Source organism: Belonocnema kinseyi, chromosome 9, assembly GCF_010883055.1.
Source record: "Belonocnema kinseyi isolate 2016_QV_RU_SX_M_011 chromosome 9, B_treatae_v1, whole genome shotgun sequence".
Taxonomy (NCBI): Eukaryota; Metazoa; Arthropoda; class Insecta; order Hymenoptera; family Cynipidae; genus Belonocnema; species Belonocnema kinseyi.
The window spans coordinates 132,874,063-132,885,015 of record NC_046665.1 but is presented as its reverse complement, the minus strand read 5'-3'; the positions used below and the strand labels follow the sequence as shown (position 1 = coordinate 132,885,015).

The window sequence follows — 10,953 nt, the reverse complement described above, 5'->3', positions numbered from 1 at the left end:
GGTTGCGCGCGCAACCCAGGCATTTATATCGTCTCCTACCATATTCACACGGACATAGACGTGTCATAGTATTGGACCACGTCTCGTTTCAGATCTGGGAATCACTGGGACTAGCAGCAGCTGCTGAAAGTGGAGGTAAAAAATCGTGGGGTCTAGAACACCCACTGTGTACTTAGTGAGTGCAACAGATTTTTTTTCTGAAATTTTATTGATTTTTGTTTACCTTCTAACTTAAGTATATCTATATAAAGTGAATAATAAGCAGATTTAAAAGCGAAAAATCCTATTAATTTTATCATCAAATTGACTTTCCAACTGTGCAAATAAACCCTTTTTGAAACCCCTCATGTTGCAATATTTTTTAAAATGAAAATACACTATTTGGAAAGTATAGTCATAAATTTTCAGTTTATAATAACTTAAATTGCGCGAGTTATGAATTTTTAAGTAAAAAAAACAACTATTTTTTGACTTTTTACAATAATTTTTTAGCAAACTTTAAAAATAAATAAATGACTATAAAATCAACTCCAACTTATAAAATACGCCTTAAACTATATCTGATAATTTTTTTGTGACAAAATATTCAATAGGGGTTAAACAATATACGATTTAATAAACTGAGGTGTGGAAAACCCACGATGCACTTTACCGTGATTTTTACCATGTGTGTACTTTTCAAGGGTTAAACTATTTTTATTAGAACTTGTGCCATCCAGAATCGAAAATAAAACACTGCAGACGTACAACAAAAGTATTGTTTATTACTTCATTTGTAACAAATAAATAAAAAAAAATACAGTCTTCTAGAAAATAAATAGCCTCATAAAGATCTAATAAATCTTTAAATGCTGAAACAGGAGCTCTCCTTCAGAACAATTTTCTAGTCTCATCAACCTCATTCAATCCACAAAAATAGAACTTCTCTCAAACAATCTTAGTTTCTCGAATCAAAACTTTCGATAAACAAAATTCTAATCACCATTGAAATAAAAAAACTTTTTTATGTTTCAAAAAAAGTGTCTCAAGAGCTTTTTTCTAATCCACTTCCTCGACTGTTGGACCCCCATTTCCCCCTGAAGAAGTTTGACCTCCAGCTGCTCCCTGATGCATCTTCATCATGATAGGATTGCACTGCTTCTCAACTTCACCCAACTTATGTTGATATTCCTCCTTCTCAGCGAGGGTGTTGTTATCCAGCCAGCGGACAGTATCCTCGCAAATCTGCGTCACTTGCTTCTTATCGGCCTCGTCAAGTTTGCAGCCCTTGTCCTGGACAGTCTGCTTCAGAGAGAAGACATAGCTCTCCAATTTGTTGCGAGCATCAACCTTCTCCCTCTGGGCCCGATCCTGGTCTTTGTACTTCTCGGCCTCGGACAACATCCGGTCAATCTCAGCCCTCGAAAGCCGACCCTTGTCATTCGTAATTCTGACATCATTGCTCCTCCCGCTCGCGATATCTTTCGCAGTCACATGGAGGATACCATTCGCATCCATGTCGAAAGTTACCTCGATTTTGGGCACTCCTCGAGGCGCGGGAGCAATTCCACTCAGTTCAAACTTACCCAAGAGATTGTTGTCTTTTGTCATTGCTCGTTCACCTTCGAACACCTGCACAGTCCAAAAATATGCACAGTTCAGGCCTCGGACACATTTGAAGAATTCAAAATTGTGTCAATGGTAGCGTCCAGGTGGCACAAAATAACGTACAAGCCCACAAATATTGACAGATTTGGGAAAAAAAAATTTAATAGAGAAAAAAGCTGATAAGATTTCTAATAGAGCTGTCGAGCCTGATTTTTAAATTATGTTCTCAATTTTTTTATAAACAAATATGATGAAAAAAATGAACCATTTTTTCTATTGGACGTTCCCGGCGCTCGTCAATAACAAGGAAATTGTTGAAATTGTTGATCGCAAGCCAATAGGTAGGATCTACTCAGTTTTGACCCACAACTGTCAAAACCCTTTACCTGTTCTGAGCCCCTGGGAACCCTTAAAATCGAGACCCTTATTTCTATTCGAAATTTCACGCTAAAATTGAAAAATTTTAATTTTTTATAGTCAGAATTTAAATTCCCTAAAAATTATTTTGTTTATAAGTAATTCAAAATTTAATTTTCAAATTCAGACTTAAATTTATCTAAAGTATATCTTAATTATATCATTGTTATAATTACATACACAACAAATAAATAAAATAATTTAAATAATAAAAATGTTTAAAAACATAATAAATTATTTATAATAATATAGATAAATTACATATATGTGAAATGTGTCAATAAAATTATTTTTGTTTTGTTTTTTAAAATGGTTCAATTTTTGTTTTAAAGCCAAAATTTAAGAAGGAAAATTAAATACTACAGTAATGTAAAATATTAAAAAGAGTAAAGAAAATCACACGTCCTTGGATTTCTATTACATAATATTAAAAACATAATCCGTTTTAAAATTCATAATAACAAATTTGTCAATATTAAAAGTTTAGAAAATTGTTGAATGGACTTAAATAATTGATTAAATGATATCTAACAGATATACAAAAAAAATAAATAAATTACAATTTTTACAATCTGTTAATACCAATGCAAAGAATTTTGGCCCGTGAGTTGCGAGAGCATTTTTCAAAACTTTTCTATTAAAAATTAAAAATTCCTTTTTGTTTCTAAAGTTTTTTTTTTTAATTCAATTTTAAAGGTTTAACATTTAAAAGTTTTACATTTTGAACAATAAAAATGACGAAAAATTAATTTTTTTATTTTAGACAAATTTTTGAAATCAATTTTAATTTTTTTATTGTAATAAAATTTTTAAACTCTACAATTTAAGCAGTTTTGACTTTAAAGCATTCAATGTATTTTAATTTAGTATCAAATTAAAAATTATTTTTATTTAAAAGCACTAATGTAATTTCAATTTTTTAAATTTTAAGTATCATTTTTTAAAGTATTTAATTTTTTATATTTATGAAATTTATTCTAAAATAATTTTATTTACAAATTCTCAATCTGAAAAAAACTTTATTTTGAGCGCTTTGAATTTATTTTTACCACTTATAATTATTATTACTTTTATTATTTATTATTATTAATGTCGAAAACATTGACTTGTGAACAATTATCGGTAATTGCTTCGTTCAAATACTTTCAATAAAATAATTATTATTTCAAGGTCTGTCAAGTTATATAAAAAAAGGGTTCTCCAAGCCCTTCCAACTGTTTTTTTTTTCGTGGGGTCATAAATTTCTTCTCAGTTTCCCATCGAAAAAATAATTGGTAAATCTTGAAAAGGTAGAGTTCTTACAGAAATAAGCAATTTCCCATACATATCGTTTAGGTCACAGTGGGTGACGTACACCCAAGCTCCAAAAAAACTTGGATCCTGCAGTAATATTGAGTTCTAAAACCGTGTTTAAAAAATATGTAGGTTTTCTTGAAGGTTTTTAAAAGAAGGTTTGATGACTTTTCTTTATCAAAATTGTCCATTAAAATATTTTAAAATACCAGAAAAGTTGAAGCAATTAACAGACTCTACGAGGAGTTTGAAAAATTGTTTGGGTGAACTTCACTCACGGTGACCCATTAAAGATTAAAGATGTTCCAATATTAAACAATAAACAAAATTTTGTTATAAAGAAATTATTTGTTGAAAAAATGTTTTCTACGATTTTACATAATTATAAATTTTTTTAAGTCACATTGCAAGAAATTTGAATGGAAACAATATTATATTTGAAAAAATTTCTCTTTAGATTATAATTGTTTACATTCTATTACATTTAATGAACAAATGCAGCAATCAGGCGTTTTTCGATAGAAAAATTCTTTTTTTTTTGTCACCTTTTTGAATTAGGAACTTCGTGATAACTTCAGCAAAATTCATAATTTTTTGATCAATCATATGATTTTTTTTAACAAATTTAATAAACAAATGCATTATTGGGAGATCTGTCGACGGAAAAATTCTTTTTTGTTTTAATAAAAAAACAATGAAAAAACTATTATAATCCTAAGAGAAATTTTTAAAAATATAATATTGTTTCCAATCAAATTTCTTGCAAATATGCAACTAGGGCGATGTCAACAATTTTTCTGTTATTAACGAGAGTACTGGGAACATCAAATAGAAAAAAGGCCATTTTTTTCGTCATTATGTTTCTTTACAAAAAAAAAATTGAAAACCTAATTCAAAAATCAGGGTCGACAGACAGCCCTATTAGAAATATGATCAGATTTTTTTTTTAATTTTTGTCCAAATCGCTCAATATTTGTGGGCTGTAAGCTATTTTGAACCAAAAAAGTAATTTCATTTTTTCCCCACTGTGTGGCGAACAGAGGGAGGAAATTCACTTTTTTCGTTAGAAAATGCTAGAGCCTTCAATTTTGCTCCGATTTTTATTATTATTTTTTTTTTTTTTAATGAAATTTGACTAAATTCTGAAGAGCTCTGGACATTTTTCAACGAGCAACAACGCAAAATAAATTAATTTTTAAACAAATACTTAAATTTTCTACTTAAAACAAAAAAATTTTAACAAAAAATGGAACAGTTAAATTTCAGTTGAAAAAATTAGCATTTTATTTCCAATAATATTTAACTGGAATACTTAAATTTTTAACCGGAATGAACAATTTTTAAAGAAGATTAGCTTACAACAAAAATTATTTACTACAAAAAAATCGATTTTTTATATCTTTCTAAATCTTTTTAAATATTCTTTTTAAAAAATATTTCAAAATAAAAGATAATTTTTAATTAATTTTTAAATTCTTTCAAACATATCTTCAAATTATTCCATTTTTCTGAAAATAAGAGACGTTCAATTGTTATTTATACATCAAATTTCAACAATTTGACATATAAATTAATTTTTTTTTGAAATGAAAGAATTAAAATTATAACTTTGAAAGTTTAATTTTTGTGCTTAGTTTGAAATATTTAATTTGCAATTACTGATTTTAAATTAATAGTCATATATTTTTAAATATTTCATTCTTTTTCCTAATTGAAAAATTTCAAATTGACTGCTTTAGAAGTGGAAAATTTTAAACTGATATGACGTTTGAAATTTAATAAAAGTCTTGTAATTGTGAATATATTATTTTTAAATTGTTTTAATTTCACAATTTAACATAGATATCTAAATCGAATCTTTTAAAGTTAAAGCTTCCGAAATTCTAGAACTTTACATTGTTATTGATAATAAAATTACAGATTAACTTGAAAGCTTTCAAAATTCAACCAATTAAATTTTAATCGCAGAATTCAAACCTATAAGAGAAAAATCAAAAATGTAGTATTTATCGGGAAAATTTAGAACCCTAAAATTGTAACTATTCGAAATTACCAAAAATATCTATTTACTGATGTATCATCACTCATTTCAATTTCATATTTTTTTATTTTGTATTTTAAACTCAATATTTTATTTTTGTATTTAAAATCTTCCTGAAAATAAATCTATTTTCTTCCAAAATAATTTTATTCAATTTGAATTGTAAACCAAGAATATGAATTTTCTACAAAAAAGATAAATTTTCTACCAAAAGGATTAATTTTTAAACAGGAAGATTAATTTTGAAATAAAAATATAAATTTTAAATTAATAGTCAGATCTTTCTAAAGTGGAATATTTTAGTGAAATAATATTTGAAATTTAATAAAAGCCTGTAATTGTGTATACATTATTTTAAAATTGAAAATAGTTGAAAAATTTCAAATCGGGCGTTTACATTTGTAAAATTATTTATATTCACAGTTGATAAACTAAAATTGTATCCAAAATCTTCGATTTTAACCCTAGAAGGTCACCGTGGGTGAAATACACCCAAACAATTTTTCAAACTTCGTAGAATCTTTTAATTATTTCAACTGTGCTGGAATGTTACAATATTTTAATGGATAATTTTGGCGACAAAAACTTTTAAACCTTTTCTTAAAAACCTTTAAGAATACCTACATATGTTTTTTAGATTTCTAGAACTCAATGTTATTGCAGAATCTTAGTTTTTTGAAGCTTGGGTCAATTTCACCCACTGTGCCCTAAATGATAATCTACTGAAGTGTAACCATCTAGGGTTAAATGCTTCTCATTTTTAATAGTTCAAGTCTTTAAAACTACATTTTAAAATTCTTTAAATTAAAATGTAGCTCAAAAATTAAAAATCCAAAATGGACAAATTTTGAAGTAAGATTTTCAAAATACGCATTGTAAACTGAATGATATCCCAACTAAAAAAGCTAACAATTTAACTAATTATAAAAAAAAAAAAAAACGTTTGACATCAAAGTTGGAGCCTATTTCTAAAAATGCAAAAAATAAATTCAGCAGTTTTATAAAAAATTAAAAACATTGAAATTCTCATCTCACCTGAATCGAGACGCCAGGTTGGTTGTCAGCATAAGTCGTGAAGGTCTGGGTCTGTTTGCAAGGAATGCGCGCATTTCTTTCGACGATATTGGTCATCACTCCACCAGCTGTTTCAATTCCCAGAGAGAGAGGCGCAACATCAACCAAGAGGACATCCTGCAGAGTCGAACTCTTGTCTCCTTCACCCGTCAGAATCGCTGCTTGAACAGCGGCGCCGTAGGCAACAGCCTCGTCAGGATTAATCGAAAGATTCAACTGTTTTCCACAGAAGAAGTTCTGAAGAAGCGACTGGATCTTCGGGATCCTGGTTGAACCTCCAACGAGGACAACATCGTCGATGGATCTCTTGTCCATCTTGGCATCAGCTAGAGCCTTCTCCACCGGTTCCAGGGTGGCTCTGAACAAATCAGCGCACAATTCCTCAAAGCGAGCTCTGGAGATTTTGGTGTAATAGTCAACGCCTTCATAAAGAGCATCAATTTCAATGGTGGCTTCAGTGCTCGAAGATAGTGTTCGTTTCGCTCGTTCAGCTGCTGTTCTCAATCTTCGAAGAGCTCTAGGACTCGTTTTCAGGTTCTTCTTAAACTTCCTCTCGAATTCTTTGCAGAGATGGTCCACCAATCTGTTGTCGAAGTCTTCACCTCCGAGATGAGTGTCTCCGGCAGTAGACTTGACTTCGAAGAGCGAGCCTTCGTCGATGGAGAGGATGGACACGTCGAAGGTTCCGCCGCCCAGATCGAAGATGAGGACGTTCTTCTCGCCCTTGAGACTTTTGTCGAGGCCGTAGGCGAGAGCAGCAGCTGTGGGTTCGTTGATGATCCTGAGGACATTTATTCCAGCGATTGCTCCAGCGTCTTTTGTGGCTTGTCGCTGGGAATCGTTGAAATAAGCGGGGACTGTGATGACTGAATCTCGCACAGATTGTCCGAGGAATGCCTCAGCTGTTTCCTTCATTTTTGTCAAGACCATCGAGCTGATCTCTTCCGGGTTGAACTTTTTCACCTCACCGCGAAATTCTACCTGGATCTTTGGTTTACCTGAATTTTAAAAATTATGCACCTGTCAAGAATTAGATTTCAATTCCCGGTCACATTTCTCAGTTTTTAAAATCAACTAAGGGCCGATTTCACCAACTCTGATTAAATCGTTATCATTGATAAACCTTATTTAATTAATACCCAGTGGGCACAAAATTTGGCGACATCTTTACTCCATCGTTACGATATATTTACGACAACTTTACGACATCCTATGTCCATGTCACGGGTTAACGTAACCGCCCAATAATGGCTGGTTGTGGAGTTTAATCAGTGATTAAAGTAACATAACCCCGAAATTGAAGTGCAAGTGCAATGAGTGCAGTATACAGGAAGGAATTATGGCTCCGTTTTACAATGATATTTTATCCTCATCTGATGATGATATGCTTAACGACGTTCAGAGAAGGCCACGAATATTCAGACACAATTGCCACTTCTCTTCTATTACACTTGCCACTGAAGCCACTCGTAACCTCAAACTTTAGAAATCTTATCATATGCTAATATGGCGCCGAGTGTTCATGAAGAATTTCGTTCTAACCAATCAGAGTCGCCGTTACAACAGAAAGACCTAGAAACTAGACCTTATTACGAACGAAGTATATGATTAGCTAACTTGAAGTTGAAAATGCTTGGTAGAACGCATCGCTGGTTAACTCTGATTTAATCATTGATTAAAAAATAATCATGATTAGTTAATCATGGATTTAATCAGAGTTGGTGAAATTGGCCCTAAAAGTAATATATTCATATTTGCCGATAAACACAAAGATTATAATTAATGACGCTCATTCTCAACATTACATTATAGGGTACCCACAATTTTTTTTTAATTTTCGTTTCCCGTTATTATAAGATTTGAATTTTGGAAATTAGGTCATTTAAAATTCAGAAGAATTTAAATTGTATTCTTCAATCAGGGTGGCCGTTTTAATAAAAGAAAAAAATTCCCGGTCATTTTCCGGTTCGCAAACATTTTTCATGGTCAATGAAATTTTAAAAATGGAACACTAAAGCTAAAATTTTTTCACTTGGGGTAATAAAAACTGGGCTGTAAATGAAAGAACTCAAAGTGGAACTGTTAAATTTAAAACTTTTAAAACTGAAATTTAAAAGTTTTTAATTGAAATTTTTTTTAAAATTTTTTCAGAACTTTTAAATATCTGTCAAAATAAATTGAATTTTTTCTACAATTTCCAGAAAAATTATGTTAAGAGAATATTTTTAAAAATTTTTAGAGATTTAAACAAAATTTTCAAAAAAATTCTGGAAGATTTGAAGAAAACTTTCTAAAATTTGCATGATAATTTTTAATATTTTTAAAACTCCTAAATATCTCTTAAAATTACTAAAAATTGTCTACAAGTACTCATTTGTAAATTATATATAAAAATTTAAAAATTTCACTTACAAATTAAGCATTTTTCAAATACAAGAATTAAAATTGTAACGTTTAAAGTTTAAATTCGATATTTGTTTCGCTCTTCGAAATTTTAACGATTCCAGGTTTTCTAGGTCAAACAATGAAGTTAAAGATTCTTTACTTTTAAATATTTGGTTTCAATTTACTTGTCTTGAATACAAATTCAAATATTGCTAAATATTCAATAATTAATCTTTTTTTCTAATTAAAAATTTCAAATTAAACATTTATCATTTTTAGGCGAAATTTAAGAAATTTTGTGAGATATGTAGAAGTTTTGAAAAAATTAAAACACAATGTAAAACTTGAAACGATATCCTAATATAAAACAAAATGTAGATTTTCGTAGATTTTAAACAAAAAAAATTATATTCTTTTCAAGAATTGTAAAAGTCTTTAGAAGAATAAAAACGTTTTCTCAAGATTCCTAGGAAAATTAAAAATAATTTTTCATTTTTAAAAATTATTTTTAAAGAATACTTAAAAAGAGTTTCAAAGATTTCAACAAATTTTTCGAAAAATATTCTAGATGATTAATTTTCCACAAAAAGGCGAAATTTTCATAAAGTACATAAATTTTCAAACAGTTTAATTCCTAAATAAAAAATATCAATTTTCAACCAAATAATTCCATTTTTATTTAAAAAAATACATTTTCAACCAAAAATAGAATGTTTCAAATTTTCTGTTAAAAATGTACTTCAACAAAAAATTCACCGTTATTTCCCGGTCTCATCAAATCCCGATTTCCCGGCCACTCTGTTTGATATTAAAAGCGTTCAAAATTAAATTGAAAATTTTTGAATTGGAATAAGTTTAAATAGAAATAAATTCAAATTTTACAATTTTCAAACTTTCTAAAATTCAACAAATTCCATTTTAATTTCAAAATTAGTACCTAAAAGTGAAAAATTAAAAATAGAGTATTCATAGAATAAAAATCAGAACCCTAAAATTAAAATATTGCATAGTTTCCACTCATTTCAGTCATATATATTTTTTTAACTTTCAAAATCAATTTTCAATTTTTTTATTTCAAATCCTTTAGAATTACTATTCATTCTACAAATTTTTTAATCAAATATTTTTTTTAATTTGAAATTATTTGTTTAAATATTCAACTGAAAATTTAACATTTTAAGAAATAGATGAATTCTCTACAAAAAAAAAATTAATTTTTAAACAAGAAGATTAATTTTTAAATAAAAATATAAATTTTCGGAAAATTTTTTTTACGAAATAGTTCAATTTTGCTCTAAAATAATTATTTTCAACCGAAAAGGGAACAGAAAAATTTAAGTTTAAAAAAATAATTTGTAAACTTTCAACAAAATGATCAAATATTTAACCGCAATATGTGAATTTCCAACCAAGAAGATAAGTTTTTGAACAAGATTAATTTTCAAATAAAGACAAATTTTGCAACAAAATAGAAGAATTATTTTTGACTAAAAAAAAAAAAATTCTCACAGGAAAATGGAGCAACATTTTTAGTTTAGTTTACTGAAAAATTCTTTCATTTTCATATCTTTTTACAGAAATTAAGTTTTTTTTATTTGAAAATATATTTTTACAGAAAATGAAATTGTTTACTGGAAATTTACCTATTGTTTTTGAAGACAAAAATTCTGAAGAATTTACTTTTTTTAACATAAATTTAACCATTCTATTTTCGGTTAAAAGTTTATGTATTTTGCCAAAAATTCGTATTTTCCTTGCAGAAAACTAATCTTCTCAATGAAAAATCAAACATTTTAGTTGGAAAATTATTTCGCTAAAATTCCGTATTTTTTGGTAACAAATTAAAATTTTTTGTTACAAATGCCACTGATAATTAGTAAAAAATTCATTATTTTAGATAAAAATTCATTGATTTTGTTCTATTTTGTTTCTAATATTTTTTTATCTACTTTGAGAATTAACTTTCTTGTAGAAAATTTCCTATTTGGCTGGAAAAAAATTAGCAATTCATTTGAATTTGTTTTTTAACTGAAAAATATTTTATAGTTTTTTGGGTTTACAAAATCACTTCATAGTAGAAATTTCTTTTTTTTTACAGTCTAATCAAAGAAGGTATTAGATTTGTGTAAAATTAAGTTATAGCATTTTCAATATAT

General features: G+C 28.2%; 1 protein-coding gene across 1 annotated transcript in view; it reads right to left on the bottom strand.

Moving 5' to 3' along the window:
* Positions 1 to 744: 744 nt before the first annotated feature.
* Positions 745 to 10,953, bottom strand: part of LOC117180212 (heat shock protein 70 B2-like) — an 11,511-nt gene continuing 1,302 nt past the window's right edge. Inside the window, exons 2-3 of the mRNA XM_033372596.1 lie at positions 6,374 to 7,410; positions 745 to 1,611 (exon numbers count right to left, since the gene is read on the bottom strand). Coding sequence (XP_033228487.1) covers positions 1,039 to 1,611; positions 6,374 to 7,410 — 1,610 coding nt within the window. The 3' untranslated portion in view covers positions 745 to 1,038. The remainder of the gene's footprint in view (positions 1,612 to 6,373; positions 7,411 to 10,953) is intronic.